This window comes from Chiloscyllium plagiosum, unplaced genomic scaffold (assembly GCF_037043375.1).
Source record: "Chiloscyllium plagiosum isolate Xiang-an unplaced genomic scaffold, Cpla_swu_hap1 HiC_scaffold_50, whole genome shotgun sequence".
Classification (NCBI taxonomy): domain Eukaryota; kingdom Metazoa; phylum Chordata; class Chondrichthyes; order Orectolobiformes; family Hemiscylliidae; genus Chiloscyllium; species Chiloscyllium plagiosum.
In genome coordinates this window covers 43,605,899-43,631,741 of record NW_028270188.1, presented here as the reverse complement: position 1 = coordinate 43,631,741, position 25,843 = coordinate 43,605,899, and the positions used below count along the sequence as shown (strand labels likewise).

Here is a 25,843-nt window from a genome sequence, read left to right as displayed (position 1 = left end):
CGGAAGATAAGACGCTCCTCCTCCGACCGTCGCGTTGTTGTGGTTTGGCGGTGGATGAGTCCAATGACCTGCATATCCTCGGTGGAGTGGGATGGGGAGTTGAAATGCTGTGCTACAGGGTGGTTGGGTTGGTTCGTCCGGGTGGCCCAGAGGTGCTCTCTGAATCGCTCCGCAAGTAGGCGGCCTGTCTCCCCAATATAGAGGAGGCCACACCGGCTGCAGCGGATGCAGTAGATGATGTGGGTGGAGGTGCAGGTGAATTTGTGGCGGATATGGAAGTTTCCTTTGGGGCCTTGGAGAGAAGTGAGGGGGGAGGTGTGGGCGCAAGTGTTGCACCTCCTGCGGTTGCAAGGGAAGGTGCCGGGAGTGGAGGTTGGGTTGGTGGGGGGTGTGGATCTGACAAGGGAGTCGTGGAGGGAGTGGTCTCTACGGAAAGCTGATAGGGGATGGGCCACCCGGACGAACCAACCCAACCACCCTGTAGCACAGCATTTGAACTCCCCCTCCCACTCCACCGAGGATATGCAGGTCATTGGACTCATCCACCGCCAAACCACAACAACGCGACAGTCGGAGGAGGAGCGTCTTATCTTCCGACTGGGAACACTCCAACCACAGGGGATGAACTTGGACTTCACCAGTTTCTTCATCCCCCCTCCCCCCACCTTGTCTCAGCCGAATCCCTCCAGCCCGGCACCGCCTTCCTGACCCGCAGTCTTCTTCTTGACCTCTCCGCCTCCATCCTACTCCGACCTATCACCCTCACCTTGACCTCTTTCCACCTATCACATTTCCAACGCCCCTCCTCCAAGTCCCTCCTCCCTACCTTTTATCTTCTCCTGCTGAACACTCTCTGCTCATTCCTGAAGAAGGGCCTGTGTCCGAAACGTCGAATCTCCTGTTCCCTGGATGCTGCCTGACCTGCTGTGCTGTTCCAGCAATAAAGTTTCAACTTTGATCTCCAGCATCTGCAGACCTCACTTTCTCCTCCATCATTTTAAAGCACTGAATTATAGTTGTTGTCAGGACAGATCTCACTTTATAACAATAGTGTAATGTGTCAGTGAGTCTGTGTCTCTCAATGTATAACATGACGGACGAATAATTCTCTTTCAAAGCAAAATCTCCAACATATTCATTTCTGGATTACTACCTGAGCCATGGACGAACTGGTAAATAAAGTGAAGGAGCTGCACACATGGCTCAAAGAATAGAGTGGGTAGTGTGCATTTACGTTCATGTAAAGTGACATCAATAGAAAGGAGGCGAAAGTGAGTACTGCAGATGCTGGACATCAGAGCCAAGATTAGAGTGTAGTTGGAAAAGCACAGCAAAAGCCCTTCATCAGCCATTCCTGATGAGGGGCTTTTGCCCAGAATGTCAATTCTCCTGGTCCTCGGATGATGCTGAACTTGCTATATTTTTCCAGCACCACTCTAATCAATGGAAAGGAGCTGTTCTGGTGAGAAGGGCTACATTTCCAATGTGCTGGGACCAGTGTTGTGGCATATTGAAAAATTACGCCTGTAGAGAGGAGTTTTATCTGATTTGGGGAATGGGAGTAGGGTTTGAAAGAGACCTTGTAAGTTTACAAAGTGAGAGAGCATGGTTGCATTACTAGGCAGCTCTTCAGATAACAATACCTGAATATATCTGTTCATATATCCCTGCTTCAGGGATGTGCAGAATGGGGACAGTGTTACTATAGGGGAGTGTAGACCTCTTAGTAAGACTGCATTTTTCTGTCCTTAAGATCACCAAATCTGCAGGGGCAAAGAAACAATGCCAGAAAGTTTGAAAATGACTGTAAAATAAATTAGTCTCAATAAAGTATTATGAACAGGCAAAAAAAAACACCCAGAGAGGATCGAGAAAGGACAGTGTATACAATAGCAAAACATAAGATCAAAGGGGAGAAAAATGCTAACAAGGCAATCTCAATAGTTCTTAACTTGAAGATGTGTAGCCTTCAGTACAAAATAGAAGAATCAGTGACACAAATTCAGGTTAACACATATGATTTTATATACATTATGGAGATGAGGGGATCAAAACGGGGAACTAAATTTTCATTTTAACTTTTTGAAAGGACAAGCAGGGAGGAAAGGGTGATGGGGTAGCATTGTTGCCTCATTGGGACAATGTAGGGCAGCAAGAATCCATATGGGAGGAGATAAGAAATAACAAGGGAATGATGACACTGGTAGCAATAGTCAAATGTTCCTCTTATGGTAGCTATGTGGTAGGCCGGAAAATAAATTGGAAGATAATGAAGGCATGTAAGAAAGTCAGTACATTAATGATGGGTAACTTTATTTTTCACGTAAATTGGGAGAGTCAGATTGGCTGTAAGGAATAATTCATGGGTGGGTTTGAGACAGTTTCTGAGAATAATATGTTGTGGTTCTTACCAGGAACCAAACTACTTGGATCTTGTGATATGTAAGAAGGCAGGTTTAAGAAATTACTTCAGAATAGAAAGATCCCTTGGAAATAGTGATCATCACATGGCCAATGTTAGGGTTATGGAGAAAAGGCATGAAAGTAGAGTTCAGAATGATTAGATCATCCACATCTAATTGAATGGCAGAGCACACACAATGGGCTGAATGGCCCACTTCTGCTCCTATGTCTTACCGTCTTATGTTTCATCCATACTCTTGGCTGGTGCAGCCTCATCATCTGCCATGAATCATTCTCTAACCTCGCCAACAATCTCCAACAAGCAGAACAAGCTCCTCCTCAGCATTTATAAAGTGCCTCAATTCAGGAATGTCTTCTTGCCCTGGCACTGAGTATCTGCTTGTCCTGCTTGGTAAAGTGTGGGGTCAATGGCATGCAAATTTACACCTAACTCTCCTTGCCTGCAGGTATCTCCATGATACATTCAAGCTAGCTATTCACCTGTTTCATCAAGGCACACATCCAAGGCAAACCTACCCACACCTTGGCCTAAAGTGCCATCTGCTATTAAAGTTAATTGTGTATTCACTTTTCAGCAGATTGTGTATTCACTTTTCCGGGATAGCTGTTCACTTAGCACATGTGTATGCTGACTGTATGAGATACTGACCCTCAACTTAATAGGTCACTGATCAACTTCCTACACTGGATCAAGATGTGGCCCATGAGCGTTACTCACCTCATTTGCCAACTTCTTCTTGGCCACCTTGATGCTATCTTCAGGATGGAACACAGTTCCTGGTGGCTTGGAGGAGAACATGCGGAGAAGCATTGCCAAATCATGGGGCTGCATTACCTAGGCAGTCAGACATCACTTCAAATAACAAGGCTCTCTCATACAGGGGGCATTATTGTGGGAGCTTCTTTAACAGATGCCGCATTGTCAGTTGATGCCAGATTTCAGCAATGAAAAGCTTCTCTAAATCACATGTTTCCAGTGTGTTACACTACCAATTAGAATTTCAAGATAACCATGTGAGAAAGAGCAAAAAGCAAGAAACGCATATGGCATACCTATCTGGTTAAGATGTCATGATTAATATACATGATTAAATTCAGGTCAGTGGTTTCTATGTATCTTTTACTGTTGACAGTCTCTTTCCGTCAGTGTTACTGAGCACAGGTGTGTTTGCATGGGCTTGCGAATGTTTACAAATGGTTTCCGATCCCATTTAATATTACTGTGTCTGTGACTACCTTTTATTATCACTAGGCTGTTTTTTGTTTGTGTTACCATTGGTAGTGTGTTCTATAAGTCTGTTTATACGCTGCTCCTATTCATGTTTGCAATGTGAATTGGGCAATGTTAACGCAGTAATTACATTCATCTATTAAAGCTTATATTGCTTTTGTGTAAGTCTGCTAATGTTTCACAAGACTTTCCATAACTTGGCAACATTCAAAGGAGTCATTGGTAACTTTCATTTCAAATTTTAGTTGATAATTTCTTGAGGAACTTGAAACATTTCATGCTGTGGGCTGGTTGCATGATATTCCCATCAGAGCTTTGTTAAACTTTCCAGTTCTACCAAAATTTTCAATCCTCCATTCAAATAGGTCACCTCCTCTGAGGGATGTAGTCTGCTTCATTGTCATAGCAAATGAACCTTAATATGTGAAGACTCGGATCATTAGTGAGAATGAGATTTGATGATAATCTTCAGTTGTCTCACCATTTATGAATTTTACAATTACAGTAAATACATGTTTCAAAACATTCTTCAGCTGCACTGTCCACTTGACCACCATCACAGTATCAATCCTTGTTCATTAGATTAGATTACTTACAGTGTGGAAACAGGCCCTTCGACCCAACAAGTCCACACCGACCCGCCAAAGCACACCCACCCATACCCATTCCCATTCCCCTATATTTATCCCTGTATCTAACACTACAGGCAATTTAACGTGACCAATTCACCTAACCTGCACATTTTTGGACTGTGGGAGGAAACCGGAGCACCCGGAGGAAACTCACGCAGACACGGGGAGAATGTGCAAACTCCACACAGTCAGTCGCCTGAGGCGGGAATTGAACCCGGGTCTCTGGCGCTGTGAGGCAACAGTGCTAACCACTGTGCCACCGTGCCACCCATGGATTGTCATCTTGTAGGCTTGAGTATTCCATTGATCCTAAGAGTGTTACTGTCAGGAGCTCTGATGGTAAGGCCAGCGAGGACAAACCAGACAAAAGGCAATCCAAAACAAGTCCACAGTGGTGACCCAGGCGGAAGACATTCAATTGATATCAGCGGCTGTGATGGCAGGTAAAGGCTGCAGCAGGCGAGAGACCCAGTAAAATGAGCATCCTTGGTGACTTCAACACCAGGATCAAAAAGGAAATCCAATTCTGAAAAGGAACCTCAGAAGGGAAGGAGTCAAGACTTCTTACAGGCACCCATGATCAAAGGACAGGCACATGATCAACCATGCCATCATTCGATCTCAAGACCAAAAGGGTATCTTGATTAGATTAGATTACAGTGTGGAAACAGGCCCTTCGGCCCAACATGTCCACACCGACCCGCCGAAGCGCAACTCACCCATTACCCTACATTTACCCTTTTTATCTAACACTACGGGCAATTTAGCATGGCCAATTCACCTGACCTGCACATTTTTTGGATTGTGGGAGGAAACCGGAGCACCCGGAGGAAACCCACGCAGACACGGGGAGAATGTGCAAACTCCACACAGTCAGTCGCCTGAGGTGGGAATTGAACCCGGGTCTCTGGCGCTATGAGGCAGCAGTGCTAACCACTGTGCCACCGTGCCGCCCCAAAATCTGACCAGTTCATCAAATGCCATTAGAAGCAGCTGAAAACAAATAAATAGTTCAGTAGAAAGCTCAATGTTGAGTGGCTTCAAGTGCCAAGCAAAAAAATGATCTTCCACTATATCTTAATTTAAAGACAGATTTTAAAGAATGCAGTCGCTAACTTTTTCAGAATATATGAAGCAAATCATATTCAGAATGATTTCCCTTCAAGTGTACACTGTGCAAGGTGCTAATGGAAAGAACAATTTTATCACAGTATCGATCATGAGGGGGCAAAGTATCTGACAAACTAATGGGACTGCAGGCAGGCAGGTTGTCAGAATCTGACCGTCTATTCCACAGCACAGACCACAGCAATGTGGTTGACTCTCAACTGCCAACAGAAATGGCATAGCAAGTATTTAGTTCTATCAATCGCTACAAAGTCTTCACAAAGCAATGAAACCAGACAGACTGTCTGACATCGACATAGGAAAGGCAATGGCGAAACAATCTGATTAGCCCTGTAAAGTCCTGTAAAGAGTTTTGAAGGACGCAGAGATTGCAGAGACATTGATCAAAATATTCTAGAACTCATTGGATTCTGGGAGGGTTTCAGTGGATTAAATGTGGCACCCCTGTTGAGGAAGGGAAGAATATAGAAAGCAGGAAGTTACCCTAATATTTGTTGTGGGGAAAAATCCTTGAATCCATTATTAATGAAGAAATAGAAAATCTTAAAATGATCAAACAGTCAATATGGTTTTGTGAAAGGAAAATCATGCTAGACAAATTTGCTAGAGTTCTTTGAGGATATAATGAGCAGAGTTCATTAAGGGGACATGGTAGATGTGGGTCATGGTGTTTGGGATAATGTATGAGGAGGGATTAGGCAAAAATAAAACCATGCAGAAGGTGGATATCTGAAATGAAAATAGAAACTTCTGGAAAAACTCAGCCAGTCTGGCAGCATCTGTTGAGAGAGAAAAACACAGTGAATGTTTCAAGTCCAATATGACTTTTCCTCAGACCAGAATTTGGTTCCAAGGAAGAGTCATATTGGACTCAAAATGTTAGCTCTGTTTGTCTCTCCAAAGATGCTGCCAGACCTGCTGAGATTCTCCAGCATTTTCCATTTTTAGCTTGGATTGAGGTAACTCACAGAAGACAGGGAGTCTTCTACAATACCTCAGGTGGATTACTATATACAGTTGCCAATGTCCACATTGTCAAAAAGATGCAAATACTTAGGAGAGAATGCAGAAGCAACTTACTAGATTGAAGGAGAGGAGATTTGATTGTGTTTTTGAAATCATGAGAGGGTTGGACAGAGTAGATAGTGAAAAGCTGTTTCTGCTTGATATGTACTGATGGAAAGTGATGGCCTAGTGATATTACTGTTCGACTATTAATCCAGAAGTTCAGCTAATTCTAGGTTTGAAGCCCACCACAATAGATGGTGGAATTTGAATTCAATACAAAATATCTGGAATCAAGAATCTACTGATGACAAATGAAACCATTGTCGATTGCTGGAAAATCCTTCAAGGAAGGAGATCTGCCATCCTTACTTAGTCTGGCCTATATGTGACTCCAGACCACAGCAATGTGGTTGACCCTCAACTGCCAACAGAAATGGCCTAGCAAATATTCAGTTCTATCAATCGCTACAAAATCTTCACAAAGAAATGAAACCAGACAGACTGTCTGACATCGACATAGAAAAGGCAATGGCGAAACAATCTGATCAACTCTGTAAAGTCCTCCCTCCTAACAACTGGTGGCTGGTCCCAAAATTGGGAAAGCTATCTCAGACACTAATCAAGCAATACCCTGACATAGTCATACTGATGGTATCATAACTGACATATCCCAAGACATGACCAGCAACAACCTTGCGTATATCCTGTCCCATCGGCAGGACAGATCCAGTGAAGATGGTAGCACATTGGTATGCAGTCGGAAGGGAGTTTCCCCACTATTGATCCAGACCCAATGAAGTCTCATGGCTTCAGGTTAAACATGGACAAAGAAACCCTCTGCTGATGAATCAGTACTCCTCCATGGTGAACAACACTTGGAGGAAGTGCTGAGGGTGGCGAGAGCACAAAATGATCAGTGGGTGGAGAATTTCAGTATCCACCACCAAGACTGGATCAGCATGTTTGAGCTGGTTGAGTCCTAAAGGACATAGCTGTTAGTCTGGGTCTGTGGTAGGTGGCGAGGGAACCAGCAAGAGGGAAAAACATACTTGAGCTCATCCTTAACGATCTGCCGGTTGCCGATGCATCTGTCAGTAACAGCATAAGTAAGAGTTACCTGTCACATAGTCCTGTCTTCACTCCATTGAGAATACATTTCATTATATTGTGTGGTACCATCACCGTGCTAAATGGGACAGACTTCGAACAGATCTAGCAATTCAAGGCTAGACATCTATGAAGTGCTGTGGGCCATCAACAGCAGCAAACCTTTGTTCAAACACAATCTGCAACCTCATGACCCAGCAAATCCCCCACTCAACCATTCCGTCATGCCAGGGAATTGACTCTAGCTCAATGTAGAGAGCAGGAAGGCATGCCAGGAGCAGCATCAGACATAGTTAAGAATGAGGTGTCAACCTGATGAAGCTACTAAACAGGACTACTTGTATGCCAAACAGTATACATGTAAACAGTAATAGACAGACCTAAGTAATCCTATGATGGAAATGTGTTGCTGGAAAAGCGCAGCAGGTCAGGCAGCATCTAGGGAACAGGAGAATCGACGTTTCGGGCATTAGCCCTTCTTCTGAAGCCCTTCTTCAGTAATCCTATGCCAAAATGTCAGATCTAAGCTCTGCAGCCCTGTCATATACAGTAGTTTTCAACAATTAAACTCACAGGTGGAGGAGGCTTTACAAATCTCCCCATCCTCAAGGATAGGGAGCCAGACCCATCAGTGTAAAAGGTTCGGCTGAATTATTTGCAGCAATCTTCAGCCAGAAATACTCGGTGGATGATCCATTTAGCCACCTCCTGTGGTCCCCAGCATGACAGATGCCAGTCTTCAGCCATTTTGATTCGATCCACATGATGTCAATAAAAAAACTGGAGGCAACAGGTACGGGAAAGACTATGGATCACATGTTTCAAAGCAACTCTGTGCTAGTTTAACAAACACTGTCTGCTGGTCCACAAACATAGAAATCACAGATCAAACATCCCATCAAAGGGCTCACTTTGCAAACAACTCATTCTTCAGAGCAAATTACTGAATGGAGCTGCCGTGACGCTCTGTTGCTGAGAGAGTAACTCAAACTTAGATTAAACGTGTGACAGCTCTCAGTGAAGGACGTCAAGGAGACTCTCACCTCCTGTGGGGAGCAGGGGAAGGAGAGAGACAAGTGAAGGGGGTGAAGAGGTTGAGGTGAATAGAAGGAGTGGGGGTAATGCAAGTGTGAGAGGGTAATGGGAGTGGAGTGGATACTCTCAGTAATGGGGGTAATTAGGACTAATGTTGGTGATTGGAGTAATGGAAGACTTCCTATGTAGTTGGGGGGTGGGGTAGATCCTCTTTGTGACTGGAGATAATGGGGTGATTGGGGGTAATGGGGTGATTAGGGTAATGGATGGGTTCCTGTGTAGTCACAGGGCAGATCCTCTCTGTAATTGGGGGTAGTGTAAGAGTTCCTGTGTGGTGAGTGGGCAGACACTCTCAATTGCGGGGGTTATTTAGGGTAAAAGGGTTGTTAGAGTAATGGAATAGTCGTTGTGTAGTGAGGGGGGGTGGTTCCTCCTGGTATGGAGGAATAATTTGGAGTAATTGGGGAAATGGAAGAATTCCTGTGGGGCAAATCCTCCTGGTATGAAAGGGTAAATGGGCCTCACTGAAGTAATTCGGGAACGGGATTAAAGGGTTGGGATAATGGAAGAGTTCCTGTGTCATGAGGAGGTTCACTCTCTTGGTAATTGAGGTAATGGGGCTGTTTGGGGTAATGCATGTAATTAGGAGTAATGAGGGTGAATGGGGTAATGGGTGTAATTGGGAGTAATGGGGTGATTGAAGTAATAGAGTGGTAATGGAAGAGTTTATGTGTCGTGAGGGGGCGGATCCCTTCGGTATGGAGAATGATGAGGGTGATGGGGGCAAATGGGTGTAATGAGGGTAATGGAGTAGTTTCTGTGTAGTGAGGGGGCGGTCCTTGGTATGGGGTAATTGGAAGTTAGCGGCAGATAATTCAGGAATTGCTGGAAAGTGAGGGGTGGATCTACCCAGGTGTGGGGGTACTGGGGTAATTGGGGTAATTGCTTGCCAGTGAGGAGGCAGGTCCTGCTGGGTGTGTGGGGTAATTAGGAAGTTGCTGTGCAGTGAGGGGACGGGTCCTCCTGGATATGGGATAATGGAGTTAAAGGATGGCTAGTGGGGCTAGTAGGGGAGTTGTTGGACTGTGCACGGGTAGGTCCTCCTGGGTGTGAGGGGGGCTAATTGGAGGATAATTGGGCAGTATTGGGGGTAATTAGGGAGATGTTAGAGTTTGGGTTGGGTCCTCCTGGGTGTGAGGTATAATGGGGTAACTGGCAGGTAATGGAGGGTAATTGGAGGGTAATGGTGGAAAGTGGGGAGTGGCTGGGCAGTGAAGGGGCAGGTCATCTCAGGTGGAGGAATAATGGGGATAACTGTGTAGTAATGAGAGTAATTGGAGAGTTGCTGGGGAGTGAAGGGGCAGGTTGTCTCAGGTGTCTTGTGTAATGAGGGTAACTGGGGAGTTGCTGGGGAAGGAAGGGTGTAGGAACTCTCAGGTGTGGGGGTAATGGAGGGTAAGTGGGTGGTAATGGCTGAATTGGGAAGTAATTGGGAGTCATGTGGAGAGTTGCTGGGCAATGAAAGGTGGGATCTCACGGGTATGGGGTAACTGGCAGGTAATGGAGGTTAATTGAAAGAAATGGGGGCAATTGGGGAGTTGCTGGAGAGTGAAGGGGCCAGTCGACTCAGGTATCGGGATAATGGGGGTAATTGGGGAGTTGCTGGGTAGTGAAGGGGCCGGTTGTCTCAGGTAGGGGTGGGTAGTGGAGATTATTGGGTGGTAATGCAGGGTAATTGGGGAGTGCTGGGTAGTGAAGGGGCCGGTTGTCTCAGGTAAGAGTGGGTAGTGGAGATTATTGGGTGGTAATGTAGGGTAATTGGGGAGGTGCTGGGGATAAACGGTGTGCGTCCCCTCAGATGTGGGGATATTTGGATGGTATTGTGGGCAATTGGGGATAATTGTGGGTAATTAGGGAAATTCTGGGCAGTGAGGGGCGGGTCGTCCCAGCTGTGTGGGGTAACTGGGGAGATGCTGGGCAATGAGGGGACAGGTCCACCCCGGGTGTGGGAGTAATTGTGGAGATGCTGGGCAGGGATGATGCAGGTCTTTCTGGGTGTTGGGGATAACTGGGGAGAAGCTGGGCAGTGAGGGGGCAGGTCATCCTGGGTGAGGGGGCAATTGGGAAAATGCTGGACAGTGAGGGAACGGGTCCTACCAGGTATGGGGGTAATTTGAGAGCTGCTGGACAGTGAGGGAGCAGTTCCTCCTGGGTTTGGGGGCAATTGGGGAAAAGCTGGGCAGTGAGGGAGCAGTTTCTCCCAGGTGTGGGGGTAATTGGGAAGTTGCTGGGCAGTGAGTGGGCGGGTCATCCTGGGTGAAGGGGTAATTGGGAAAATGCTGGAGAGTGAGGTGACGGGTCCTTCCAGGTGTGGGGGTAATTAGGGAGATACTGGGCAGTGAGGGGGCAGGTTCTCCTGGGAGTTGGGGTAATTGGAGAGATGCTAGGCAGTGAGGGAGCGGGTACTCCCGGGTGTGAGGGCAATTGGGGAGATGCTGGGCAGTGAGGGGGCGGGTCCACCCGGGTGTGGGGGTAATTGGGGAGAGGCTGGGCAGTGAGGGGGCGGGTTCCCCCGGGTGTTGGGGTAATTGGGGAGATGCCGGGCAGTGAGGGGGCGGGTCCTCCCGGGTGTGGGGGTAATTGGGGAGATGCTGGGCAGTGAGGGGGCGGGTTCCCCCGGGTGTGGGGGTAATTGGGGAGATGCTGGGCAGTGAGGGGCCGGTCCTCCCGGGTGTGGGGGTAATTGGGGAGATGCCGGGCAGTGAGGGGGCGGGTTCCCCCGGGTGTGGGGGTAATTGGGGAGATGCTGGGCAGTGAGGGGGCAGGTTCCCCCGGGTGTGGGGGTAATTGGGGAGATGCTGGGCAGTGAGGGGGCGGGTCCTCCCGGGTGGGGGGGTAATTGGGGAGATGCTGGGCAGTGAGGGGGCGGGTCCTCCCGGTTGTGGGGGTAATTGGGGAGATGCTGGGCAGTGAGGGGCCGGTCCTCCCGGGTGTGGGGGTAATTGGGGAGATGCTGGGCAGTGAGGGGCCGGTCCTCCCGGGTGTGGGGGTAATTGGGGAGATGCCGGGCAGTGAGGGGGCGGGTCCTCCTGGGTGTGGGGGTAATTGGGGAGATGCTGGGCAGTAAGGGGGCGGGTCCTCCCGGGTGTGGGGGTAATTGGGGAGATGCCGGGCAGTGAGGGGGCGGGTCCTCCCGGGTGTGGGGGTAATTGGGGAGATGCTGGGCAGTGAGGGGGCAGGTTCCCCCGGGTGTTGCGGTAATTGGGGAGATGCTGGGCAGTAAGGGGGCGGGTCCTCCCGGGTGTGGGGGTAATTGGGGAGATGCTGGGCAGTGAGGGGGCGGGTTCCCCCGGGTGTTGGGGTAATTGGGGAGATGCTGGGCAGTGAGGGGGCAGGTTCCCCCGGGTGTTGCGGTAATTGGGGAGATGCCGGGCAGTGAGGGGGCAGGTCCTCCCGGGTGTGGGGGTAATTGGGGAGATGCTGGGCAGTGAGGGGGCGGGTTCCCCCGGGTGTGGGGGTAATTGGGGAGATGCTGGGCAGTAAGGGGGCGGGTCCTCCCGGGTGTGGGGGTAATTGGGGAGATGCCGGGCAGTGAGGGGGCGGGTCCTCCCGGGTGTGGGGGTAATTGGGGAGATGCTGGGCAGTGAGGGGGCGGGTCCTCCCGGGTGTGGGGGTAATTGGGGAGATGCCGGGCAGTGAGGGGGCGGGTCCTCCCGGGTGTGGGGGTAATTGGGGAGATGCCGGGCAGTGAGGGGGCGGGTCCTCCCGGGTGTGGGGGTAATTGGGGAGATGCTGGGCAGTGAGGGGGCGGGTTCCCCCGGGTGTGGGGGTAATTGGGGAGATGCCGGGCAGTGAGGGGGCGGGTCCTCCCGGGTGGGGGGGTAATTGGGGAGATGCCGGGCAGTGAGGGGGCGGGTCCTCCCGGGTGTGGGAGGAGGGAGGGGAAGAGAATGGGCGGGGCCTGTAATATGGGCCAATCCGGGGACAGCGCGGAAAAGTGACTTCCGGCAGGGACCGGAAGCTCTCTCTTCGGTGCGTAGATTCGAATGTGAGCGAGGGAGCGAGACAGAGGAGAGATAAAGGTAAGAGTATTCTCACACAGAGAGAGCAGGGAAGGTACGGGTATTGTTATTTAGAGAGAGAGAGAGAGAGAGAGAGAGAGAGGGAGGGAGGGAGTGAGAGAGTGAGAGAGTGAGAGAGAGAGAGAGAGAGAGGGGGGGGAGAGAGAGAGAGAGAGAAAGAAAGAAAGAAAGAAAGAAAGTGGAGAGGGAGGGAGGGAGGGAGAGAGAGTGAGAGTGAAAGGAAAAGAAAAGTGAGAGTGACTGACTGACTGACAATAAAGTAAAAATATTGAAATAGACCAAGAAGGAGAGAAGGGGCCAGGTGGAGAAAATCTATTGAATGGTCCAGCAGGGTCAAAGAACTGAATGATTCGCTTCTGCTGGTTTGTGTAACCTCCCTGGTATCCTTTGCTCTCATACCTGTCCTGCTTGGTGTTATTGCAATTCAGCAGGCTTTAAGCAGCCCTGGACTGGGCCAGTGCTGAAGGTCAGTAAATAATGAGTCTGCAGGGCGAGAAAGGCAGGCAAAAGTTCAGGGCCACAGTTGACTCACATAGCCATGGTGTGGCTGAGCTACTGCTGTGTACAGTTTGGTCATGCAAACACCAGATTATCAACGGGTAACAAACAGACTGATAGTCGACTTGTTTGCAGATGATATAGAATGATCAGGTGGGTGACAGTGAGGAGTAAGTTTTTGTGTTACGGGATATATATCAGGAGGAAGTGAGACTCTGCAGACTCTGATCTCCAGCATCTGAACCAGCGCCACACTTTTCAAACTCTGATTTCCAGCCTCGGAAAATGTCTGTCTTTCTTCCCACCTATCTGCTCCATCCTCTCCTCTGGGAGAAAGCAAGACGTGCAGATGCTGCCCTCTCCTCTGACCTCTCCATATCATCCCCCACCTGCATCTACCTATTGCCTTCCCACCTACCTTCCACCGCTGCCCCCATTTATCTCTCAGTCCCCTTCCTGATGAAGGGCTTATGCCCAAAACATTGACTCTCAGCTCCTAAGATGCTGTCTGACCTGTTCTGCATTTCAATGAGGTAGATACATCAGCTTGGGAAGAGCAGTCGCAAATGGAATTTGACACAAAGTGTGAGGTGATATACTTTGGAAAAGGTACCAAGGTGAGAAAAGTACTTAATGAAATTAGGAAGCTCCGAGGAACAGGGGCTCTTGGGGTTCTTGTCCACATATCTTTGAAAGCAACGGAACAGGTTAATATGGTAATTATGAAAGCATATGGGATGTTTGTCTTTGTCGGTTATTGTAGACTATAAAGGTAGGAATATTATGTTGGAGCTGGATATGTGAGCAGCAGCTACATGAAGGCTGTGATTGCACTGAATGGGTGCAGAGAAGATTCACTGCAATGCCACCAGGGATAGAGTATTTTAGCTGTGAAGAGAGGCTGGGCAGGCACGAAAAGTTTTCTTTCGAGCAGAGAAAGCTGAGGGGAACCCTTTTGAAATCTATAACATCATGAGGGCATGGTCAGTGTGGGTGGGTAGCAGCTGTTCCCCATAGTTGGAGGGTCAATAACAAGTGTGCACAATTTTATGGCAAAAGGTTTAGAGGAAAATATTTTCTCCCAATGTCTGGTCGGCATCTGGAATGCCTCTGCCTGGAAAGGTAGTTGAAAATCTCTCCCAAACTTTAAAAAAGTACTTAGATGAACACTTGAAATGTCATAATATTCAAGGCAATGGGCAAAGTTCTGGAACATGGGATTCATTTCTGTGTAGAATAGTCTTTAGTTTGAAGGGCCTCTTCTGAACTGTATGATTCTGTGTTTGATGTATGTCTCCAGGAATGTGATAGATGTTAGAGAGTTCATTCAATTCAGCCTTCAGATGATGTTTAATCTGAGCTGTAATTAATTCCCCCTGACCCTGGCCTCTGTCAGACTCGTGCTATCAATTGCCAGAGCTCTGCTTAATACAAAGTTTGTTCACTCTTGGAGTTGCAGCTGCAGGACCTGGTGTCTCTGTACAGATTCTGCCTCAAACTTTGTCCCTCACCTGATTCTTGGTGAAGCCTTTACCTGTTCCCATAACCAATTTCTCTTTGGGGCTATCCATACCTGCCTTTCCCCCTCTCCCCCTGGTCTGGCCGATTTGGCTCACTCACAGTTGATTTTTGTTGCTCTATTTTCTCAGATGGCTGTGCTTCGTTTCTATAAAAGTCCGACTGAGCTGCCGCCTGTCGACCTGGAGGTCCTTCAATCTGGAAACCCTCATGTGGGGAGGATTGAGCACATCAGCTGGGAACTGTGCTTCAATGTAAACTGGACAGGTCAGAGTGGTATTCTCGTTGTGCTGGGCAAGGATGCGTGTAAGGTTTGGTTTGGGTCTGTGGCTGGACCTGGACATGTATTCAGAAGCAGGAGATGGCTGTTGGTCCATTGATTGCATTAAATGAAATTGTTGTTTATCCATTACCTATGTCCATAGATGTTGATTTGATCTGCATGACTAATACGTTTTGATAAAAAAAATCAATAATTTGAAATGAATGATTCTATTTTCCCTGTGAGCAGATTCGGGCAGCACAACTTAGGAAAGATATGTTGGCCTTGGAATGAGTACAACTTGGGTTTACAAGAATGATACCTGGACTTCAGGGGTTAAATTATGAGATTACACAAATTAGATCTGTTTCTTTCAAATTTAGAATGTTAAGTAATCTGAGTGAAGCCTTCAAAATATCATCAGGAAAACACAGGATAGATCACGATAAATTGTTTCCACTGGTTCGGGATTCTAGAACTTGAGGCATAGTCTGAAGACTGGAGCCAGATTTTTCAGAAGAGATGTTATGAACCATTTATATACACAAAGGTGGTAGATGCTTGGAAATCTCTTCCACAAATGACACTTGATGGTAGTTCAGTTGTCAATTTTAAATCCTCGGGTCACGGTCATAGTGCCATACAGCATAGAAACAGACCCTTCAGTTCAGCCAGTTCATGCTGAACAGAATCCCAAACTAAACTTGTCCCACCTTCCTGCTCCTGGTCATATTTCTTCCAACCTTTCCGACTCATGTACTCATCTAAGTGACTTTTGCATGTTGTAACCATGCCCACATTCACCACTTTCTCAGGAAGTTCATTCCATGAGTGAGCCACCCTCTTTTTTTTTAAAAAAAAAAAATTCCCCTCCTGTATCTTGTAAATGTTTCTCCTTTCACTTTAAAAATGTGCACCCTCGTCTCCAAATCCCCCATGCTAGGGAAAAGACACTTATCATTAACCCTATCCATGCTCCTCGTGATTTTATAAATCTCCATAAGGTCACTTCTTAACCTCCTATGCTCCAGAGAAAACATCCCAGCCTATTCAGCCTTTCTTTACAACTCAAACCTACCATACCTGGTAAATCTCTCCTAGCCCTCTCCTACTTAATAATATCCTTCCGATAACAGGGCGACCAGAACTGGGCATGTTACTCCAGAAGAGGCCTCACCAATGCCATGTACAGCCTCAACATGACTTCCCTATACTCCAAAGGACTGAGCAATGAAGACATGCGTGCCAAACGCCTTTTTAGCCATGCTGTCTGCATAGGATGCAACCTTCAAAGAATTATGTACCTGCACCTCTAGGTCTGTCTGTTCTACAACCTTACCCAGGTCCATACCATTAATTGCATAAGTTCTGCCCTTGTTTGCTTTACCAAAATGCAATACCTCTCATTTATCCAAATTAAACTCCATCTGCCACTCCACAGACCCAATTGATCAAGATCTCTTTGTAATCTTAGATAACTTTTTTTGCTGTCCACTATACCACCAATTTGGGTGTCATCCACAAATTTGCTAAACATGCCTTCTGTATTCTCATCTAAATCATTTATAAAAATGTCAAACAAGAGATGACCCAGAAACGATCCCTGTGGAACAATGGTGGTGACCGGCCTCCTGTCCGAAAGGCAACCCTCCACTGCCGATGAGCCAATCATGTATCTAACAGGCAAGTTCACCTTGTATTCCACGTGACCTAACTTTACTAACCAATCTACCATGCAGAACCTGTCAAAGACTTTATTGAAGTCCAAATAAACAATGTCTACTGCTCTGCCCTCATTAATGTTTTTGATAACTTCCTTTAAAAAAAACATGAATCAATTTTGAGACATGATTTTCCTCACACAAAACTGCTCACTACCCCTCATCAATTTTTCTAAATGACCGTAAATCCAATCTTTTAAAATTGCCTCCAGCAATTTATCCGCAACCAAAGTCACACTCACAGGCTTATAGTTCAGTGGTTTCTCCATTACAACCCTTCCTAAACAAAGGCACAACATTAGCTAAGCTCCACTCGTCAGACATCTCAACCGTAGTTAAAGATGATGCAAATATTTCTGCAAGGGGCCTTGCAGTTTCCTCCCTTACTTCCCACGATGTTCTTGAATGCATCAGACCAGGCCCCAGAGATTTATCTACCTTTGTTCTGAAGACCTCTAGAAGTTCCTCTTCTGTAATAAGAACTGTTTTTAAAACACTTACATATTTGTGTTCGCTAGCATCCATTTCTTTCTCCACAGTAAAAACTTATTTAAGTATTCATTGAGTATATCTCCCATTTTCTGTAGTTCAACACAGACTACCTTGTTGATCTCCAAGGGGCTCTACCCATTCTCTAGTTACCATCTTACTCTTAATATACTTGTAGAATCCCTTAGCATTGGCAGATAAGGTTTAGGATAATTCAATCTCATTTCCCCTCTTTGCTTCCATGATTTTTTTTTCTTAAGAATGCCCCTACACTCTTTATATTAAGAAATTCAATTGAACCTAGATAGACAATGTTTTGTTAAGCAAAGTTATCCAGGGAAATGGGCTGAAGGCAGGTGTATGGAGTTGGGTCACAGATTAACAGTGATCTCATTGAATGGCAGAACAGGTTTGAGGGGCTGAATGGTGTACTCCTGTTCCTTTATTCCTTTGATCTCTTGGCCTGTATGAATATAGAATAATGCAGCACAGGAATGGGCCCTTCAGCCCATAATATTGTGCTGAACATGATGCCATGAAACTCATCCCTTCTGTCTGCCCTTGGTCCATATCCCTCTATCCATGCATATTCATATGCTTATCTAAAAGTCCCTCAAATGCCCTTTAACATATCTGCCTCCTCCACTAACCCTGACAGTGTGTTCGAGACTACGACCACACTGTTCCTAAAAGCAAAACTTACCTTCACGTATCCTTTGGACTTTATTCCCCCCCCCGCTCCACACCCATCCCCCTATCCTAAATGTATGAATCAATCTTCCTCATCTGTGTTGGATGTTCTTTCCCAGTGAGACAAACCCCAAGCGATCCCCTAGAGATTTTCATTCAGTTCAAATCTGTGAACTCTGATAATGTTTGCTGTCCTTTCTCACAGGTGCTACACCCCCCAGTCCACAGGACAGACAGAAGCTCACCTGGATTCTGCAATCCCCTTTCAGTTCTCAGACCATTTCCACTGAGCCCTTCCTGAGGAAGAGTGATGGGGACATGCTGGTGGAGATTGGGCCAAGGTGAGCCTGGAAACAAAGTCTGTTGGGTGCGTTTGGAAATTGTGGAGGAGGAGGTGGGGCCAGGCAACTCTGAACAGGAGAGGCCCCCTGTTTTCCACTGGAGGGTGATTTTCCTTAGACTTCAGATTAATGGCATACTTGGGGTTGTGATGAGGTAGGGAATCTGTAGATTGTCTGTGGTTTCTCTGGGCCTGTCGTGGTTTTGGATTTCAGTCTTTGCACACAAGATAGTTTGTAAATTTTACACATTTCAGATTGAACTTCTCGACAGCCTGGTCGACCAATGCTGTGTCAATCTGCAAGTCCATTGGTTTGACAGCGGTGGACCGTATTGAGTGCTCCCGGCGATATCTCCTGAAGGTGAGAGGAATGAGACCTGAGGAGTGAGGTGGCAGTATTACTAAGCCAGTAATCCAAAGGTCCAAGCTAATAGGAGCACAAGTTCAAATGCTACCACGGTGGATGGTGAAACTTCAATACAAGTGTGGAATTGAAAGCTTGTCTCAGTAATGGTGGCCAATTGAATTACACTTCACAGTGAATTCAAGCGCAATCATTTCCAGAGTAATCAGAAAAGTTAAGAGTTTAAAATATACATAGATTTCTGGAAAGTTTCATCTTTCACCCCGAGGTTGACAGGAAACGTGGGCCAGGTTTTTATACCTAACAAGAAATGAGATTAATTACAAATAATTAGACGTAGCTGCAGAACAACAATTATGAACCATCAGCACGCAACTCTACTAGTAAAAACAGTATCCACCTCATAAAAGCATCCTTGTTAGAAAGAGATGGGGGAAATTAATGGGCGTGCTGGACGCGAGGGAAAACTTGGAAAGCAGTTCAGTTCACAGGATCTGCTGATATGGTTCTTAATAGAAGCCCTACAGTGTAGAAGCGGGCCTTTCGGCACATCGAGTCTGCACTGACCCTCTGAAGAGCATCCCATCCAGACCCATGCCCCTACCCTCTCTCTCTTATCTTGCATTTTCCATGACCAATTCACCTATCCTGTGAGAGAAAACCAGAGCACCCGGAGGAAATCCATACAGACATTCGGAGAATGTGCAAACTTTTGTGCTGCTCAGATGCGGTTTCTCAGTCCCCCTTCACTGGATTCTTTCTCTGGTTGTCAGAAGACATAGGCTGGCAGGTTCATAGTTATGAAAGGTTTCTGACTTGTTAAAAATCACTATTTACAGCAACCGGTAAAAGATAATACGCTGGTTTTCTTCCAGAATAGTGTTTTATACTACAGGGAATGAAAATAGCTCCTGCAGCTAGAGAGACATGATGACTTTTCACTGTATTGTTCAAAGCACTAAGCTGTTCAGCTACCTGGGAGCCAATCACACAGTTAATTGCAGCCAGAAGGCCTTGGTCATCAAATAACTGGTTCACTAATTGACAGATCTTTTATCTACTTGTTGGCTATATCCCTGTAATCCCCATCCCTGAGCTCCAGGTCATCTGCTGGAACTAGCATAAGTGTAAACAGTTACTTTTAAACAAGTGCAGTAACTCTTCAGCAATCTTTGGTTTGTAAAGTTGTTCTTCTATTTTTAATCCACAATCAAAAACACCGAGAACAAAGGTCAGTCTTGACATTTTTCATTGATATCACATCCTTTCGCGATGGTAATTTGCCATCCTTACCTGGTCTAGCCTGCATGTGACTCCAGACCCACCGCAACATGGTCAATTTTTTGCTTCTGCCTGTAATAGTCGAGCAAGCCACTCACCTCAAGTGCAATTAGGAATGGGCAGCAAACCTTGCCAGCAACACTCAAATCCCTTGAGAAACTGAAGAAAAACAAAATTGCTATCATGTACCCAGGCAGGTGTAGCCCTGCTGATCAGTCAGGCTGATGTCTTCTGAATGCATACTGGACAATCAGATTCATACTCCCTCCTTCTCCTCCTGTTATATTCACTGATGGTCCCCGGGATGGCAGATTCCTCAGTTGAGGAGAGATTGAATCAACTAGACCTGTAGTCACAAGCATTGAAAATACCGAGGTTATCTGACTGAAAAGAATAAAATTCTGCCAGGACAGACGATGCAGAGATGGGGGTTTTCCTGGGTGGGATGTGTCCAGAACAAGGGGGTGAAGTTTCGGAATACAGGGTAAATCATTTTGGACTTGAAACTTCTTCACTTGGAATGCGATGAACCTGAGAGATTCTCAACCACAGAAGACAGCAGAAGTGAATCATAGTTGCATAAGTCTACTGCTTAGAACATAGAACAGGACAGCACAGGTCCTTAGAGGTAAAAACAATGACTGCAGATGCTGGATGCAGATGCCTCCCGCGCGCAAAATCGCAAGCAGCTTTACTGTTAAGCTTTATTCCTGATGAAGGGCTTTTGCCCGAAACGTCGATTTTGCCTGTCCTCGGATGCTGCCTGAATTGCTGTGCTCTTCCAGCACCACTGATCCAGCACAGGTCCTTAGCCCGCCTAATGCCAATGACATTTTCCATATATTTTATCCATCTATCTAAACTAAGCCCAGCTCCCTACACATGGTCAGTATCCCTCCATTCCATTCCTGTTCGTGTTACTGTCTAAGTGCCACTTGAATGTTGCCATTGTATCTGGAATGCATTGCAGGCACCTGCCACTTGCCCCTCCCATCTTTAAATTTTACTTCTCACTTTAAATTTCTGCCCCCCGAGTATGTGACATTTCTACCCTGGGAAAAAGATTCCAACGATCCACCCTATCCATGCCTTTCAATTTTATATACTTCTATCAGGTTGTCCTCTCAGCCCCCGACTCGAATGAAAATAAGAGCTGAAAATGTGTTGCTGGAAAAGCGCAGCAGGTCAGGCAGCATCCAAGACTCACTACCACAGCCACATCTCCTTCCTCAGCACCTGCCTACTCTCCTGTTCCTTGGATGCTGCCTGACCTGCTGCGCTTTTCCAGCAACACATTTTCAGCTCTGATCTCCAGCATCTGCAGCCCTCACTTTCTCCTCGAATGAAAATAACCAAAGTTTGTCTCTCCTTCTAGCTAAACCACTCCAATCCAGGCTACATCCTGGTAAACCATTGTACTCTCTCCCAATCTCCACATCCTTCCTATCGTGTGGCAACCAAAACTGCAGGTGTGCCTACCTAAAGTTTTGTACAACTGCGACATGACTTGCCAATCTTTATACTCCATGCCGCAATCAATGAAGGCAAGCATGCCTTACACCTTCTTTACCACGTTATCCACTTGTTTTGCCATTTTCAGGAGCTGTGGACTTCCATCCAAGATCCCATTGTATATCAATGTTTCTAAGATTCCTGCCATTTAGTGTATACGCTCCTGTTGCACTTTTAAAAATTGCAATACCTCATACTTGTCCAGATGAAACTGCATTTGCCATTTCTCCTCCCAACTTTCCAACGAACCTATATCTTGCTATATTCTTTGACAATCTTCCTCACTGTCCACAATTCCATCAATTGTCTGCAAACTTACTAACTAAGCCTGTATTTTAATCCAAATCACAAATAATATATTACAAATAAGAGGGCCCAGCAGTGAACCTTGCAGGAAACCACTAATCACAGATCTCCAGTCAGCAAAATACTCTAGCACTTTTATATTCAACTAACCAACTCACTTTGGATACCGTGGCCCTTCAGTCCATTGTGTCTTTGCCAATCAAAAATGCCTGCCTGTTGATCCCATTTTTCAGCATTTGACCCATAGCCTTGTATGCTTTAGCATTGCAGCTGCACACCTAAATGTTTCTTAAATATTGTGGAGACAGATACTTTCACGCCTTTACAGGCAGTGAATTCAGATTCCCAACACCCTCTCCGTGAAAAATGTTTTCATCTCCTCTAAAGCTTTTGCCCCTCATCTAAAATCTATGCATCCTTTCATTTGATCATTTCATCAAAGGGAAAAGTTTCTTCCTGTCTGCAGTGTTTATATCCCTCATAATTTTAACACATCTGAACAGTGTCTCCTCTGCTCTAAGGGAAACAACCCCAGTCTGTCCACTCTCTTTCATAACTGAAACTCTCCAGTCTGGCAACATTCTGGCAAGTCATCCTTTGCACCTGCTCCAGTGTTCTCACATCACTACAATAGTGTGGGTTTCAGAACTGCTCACAATACTCTAGCTGTGTCTAACCATCACCTTTACGGTTCCTGAATCACCACCCTACTCTTAATCTCTATCCTTCAACTAATAAAGGCAAGTATCCCATGTGTCATCTTAATCACTACCCTGATCCCTTAAGGGATTGGTTGACACGCGCACAAAGGTTTTTCTGATCCTTTGCGCTTCCCAGGGTCCTACTATTCAACTTCACTGGTCAGCCTGCCCATCTTTATCCTCTTGTGGTCGATTGACTAAATGTATCCAAGAAAGTAGATAAACTAAAGGTGGTGATGGTTATGGGGAGACTGGGAATTTGGCCTTGGGTTAGAGGACCACCATTGATTTGTATTGAATGATGAAGTGAGTTCAATGGTCTGCTTTGTTTTTGTCGTTTTTTTTGATGAATTTTCATTATTAGTCCCTTCCCCTACCATCCATTCCTATCTTCACACCCTGTCCCTTTGTCCCTCCATCTTTTCCTCAGTGTTAATTGCTAAAACTGCGGGCACTGTTACAGATCCGTGAGCCTGAGAAGGGAGTTTCAGCCCAGTGTGAGCTGCTGACTGCTTTCTACGATCGGATGACAGAGTGCGTTTATGAGCACCCCATTGGGAGTTTCTGCGTGTCAGCACGGCCTGCCCCTGTGTATGATGTGGATGTGGTGAACGGAGGAAAGAGTGCACTGGAGAAGGCAAACCAGGAACTGGGTGAGCACAGAGCTCTGGGCGTGAATTTGGGTCATGGGGGGAATGGGGAAAATGAGTGGAGGAGGAGGGCTAAGGGAACACTCGGGCAGGAGTAGAACACATGGAGTTGACAAGGAATGGATAGGGAATGGTGTCCCAGGTTTCTGGGAGGAGAGGAATGGGGGAGTGGGGTCCCTGGGTCCAATGCAATAAAATTGTGGGGAGAGCTGGAAGACAGATGTGGGCAGAGTTGGGAATTGTCATATTACTACTAGACTAGAAATCTACAGAGGCAATAACAAAAATTGCTGGAAAAGCTCAGCAGTCTGGGAGCATCTATGGAGAGAAATCTGAGTTGATGTTTTGGATCCAGTCACCCGTCCTCAGAACTGAGAAACCCACAGGCTCAAGCTAACATTTTGGGGCAGGATTAAAACGTCGGAGATATTGTGTATGAAAGTAAGCAAGAAATATAAAACAATAGCAAGATTTTTAAAAGCAAAAGAATAAAGTGAGTGTTGGTTCCCTCCAGTGATAATGGTGTGTAATAACAAAGATGAGGAAATGGGGGATGAAGTGAACATGTTTTCCTTCAGTTTCAAAAGAGTCCTAATAGACTCAAAAGATTAACTCTGATTCTGTTACCACAGATGCTACCAGACCTGCTGAATTTCTCCAGCGTTTTCTGTTTTTATTTCACATCTCTGGCATCTGCACTACTTTCCTTTTGCTTTGACTCTTTTTCTTTGTCTTTACTGTAGAGAATACACAAAACATCCCAGTAATAGCTTTGAATCAGAGGTGGTAGGGAGAGAGCAGCTTCATGAAATTGCAACCAAAGGGAAAGGGTAGTAACGGAGCTGTGGGCTTACAGGTCTCCAGATTCTGATAGACTTCATCCTTTAGAAGTGACTGGCTAATGTTTCAAAATCCCTCCAATTCAGGAAAGGCTGCATTAGACAGGCAACTAGCAAATATAACACACCTATGCTTGAAGGGTTGAGGAGATGAAAAACAGCTATTTAACTTGGCATCTATCTTGGGAACCAATTGACTTTTGAAGGTATTAGTTCACTTCGATCACAGGGTAATTAGGAAAAGTCAACGTGATTCTGTGAAAGGGCATCGTGCTTTAGACTTCATTTGAAGGAGTAACATGTGCTATGGATAAATGGGAGACTTTAAATGTACTGTACCAGCATTTCCAAAAGACATTCAATAAGTGCTGTAAGCAAAGTTCTTGCTGAAAGTAAAAGCATTTGAGTCCCAGGCAAATGCCCTGGCAACACAGTTTCAAATATCAGTGAAGCAGAATGCTGCAGTCATTCTCTGTTTAAGTAAAACTCTACTTTTTATTCTTCCTACTAAGTGAACAACTTCACATTTCCCTATGTTTTGCACCATCAGCCAGGTGATTTTTTTGCCCATTTACTCAACCCTCCTTTTAAATGCTCCATCCGCTCACCACCTGCCTATCCGAAGTGCACTTAGTTATGCATACTGAAAAAAGCTGGAAATCACAGTGAGTCAGGCAGCATCCATGGAGAAAGAGCAAGCTAAACATTTCAAGTCTAGATAACTCCTCATCAGAGCTGAAAAATGTTGCTGGAAAAGCACAGCAGGTCAGGCATCATCCAAGGAGCAGGAGAATCGACATTTCTGGCATAAGCCCTTCTTCAGGAATGAGGAAGGTGTGCCAAGCAGGCTAAGATAAAAGGTAGGGAGGAGGGACTTGGGGGAGAGGCGTTGGGAATGCAATAGGTGTAAGGAGGTTAAGGTGAGGGTGATAGGTTGGAGAGGGGGTGGGGGTGGAGAGGTCGGGAAGAAGATTGCGGGTCAAGAAGGTGGTGCTGAGTCCGAGGGTTGGGACTGAGATAAGGAGGGGGGAGGGGAAATGAGGAAGCTGGAGAAATCTGCATTCATCCCTTGTGGTTGGAGGGTTCCTAGGCGGAAGATGAGGCGCTCTTGCTCAACAGAGCTGACTTACTGCAATCTATTTGCTGCCAGTCACCAAGCTTTTACCTGTGAAAAGATGTCAAACCACCCTCCTTCCAACCCCCAAAATCGTGGATTACTTGGCCAGTCACAATGCAATTATGCCACTGTCACTTGCATCGCTCCTCCCAAGGATTCCTGTGGTGGTGGAGTTTTGCAGGATCTTCCGTCTGAAGATTGACCAACAAAATGGGCAGCATGATGGCTCGGTGGTTATTACTGCTGCCTCACAGTGCCAGGGACCCAGGTTCGAATCCAACCTTGGGCAAATGTCTGTGTAGAGTTTACACGTTCTCCCTGTGTCTGCATAGGTTTCCTCCAGGTGCTCTGGTTTCCTCCCACAGTCCAAAGATGTGCAGGTCAGGTGAATTGGCCATGCTAAATTACCCAGTGTTATGACATGGGGTAAACCTTTCTGCTAATTTTAAAGCTCACCTCGCCTCGTAATCGGTTAATGTATGAGTGACAAAGAACTACCAAATCCCACTATTTAAAGAAAAAATTAACAATTTATTCTTTAACTCCAAGTCAAGAAAAAAAATTAAACAACTATCTACACTGTTAACCTCCTTCTGTCTGATTAATTTATCTGTCTCCCACTCTACAACAATATACTGATCTGATAAACCCCCCCCCCCCCCCCCCCCCGATTTAAATTTAACAAAATTCAAAACCAGTCAGCTGTGTCAATTTTCCTCTCTACATTTTTCTGGGTCCTCTTTTCTTCAGTCTTCTGTTGCACAGATTTCATATGAAAAGGCGCCTTTCAGAAAACAATTCTGCGGGCTCAGTCTGTTGGTGCTCTTTGCTGCTCTTGCTAACTGTTCAAATTGCCTGATTTTTACACTCCAAAACATCGGATAGTCTCACTGGTTTGATGTCACCAA

General features: G+C 46.2%; 1 protein-coding gene across 3 annotated transcripts in view; it reads left to right on the top strand.

Moving 5' to 3' along the window:
* Positions 1-12,561: 12,561 nt before the first annotated feature.
* Positions 12,562-25,843, top strand: part of pfas (phosphoribosylformylglycinamidine synthase) — an 82,830-nt gene continuing 69,548 nt past the window's right edge. The window contains exons 1-5 of one of the 3 annotated variants that reach the window (XM_043694627.2): positions 12,562-12,647; positions 14,795-14,930; positions 18,031-18,166; positions 18,421-18,526; positions 22,793-22,982. In XM_043694627.2, the coding sequence (XP_043550562.2) occupies positions 14,795-14,930; positions 18,031-18,166; positions 18,421-18,526; positions 22,793-22,982 (568 nt within the window). In that variant the 5' untranslated portion in view covers positions 12,562-12,647. Of the gene's footprint in view, positions 12,648-14,794; positions 14,931-16,249; positions 16,609-18,030; positions 18,167-18,420; positions 18,527-22,792; positions 22,983-25,843 lie in introns of those variants that run through there. The other 2 variants (XM_043694628.2, XM_043694629.2) reach the window with 2 other exon arrangements.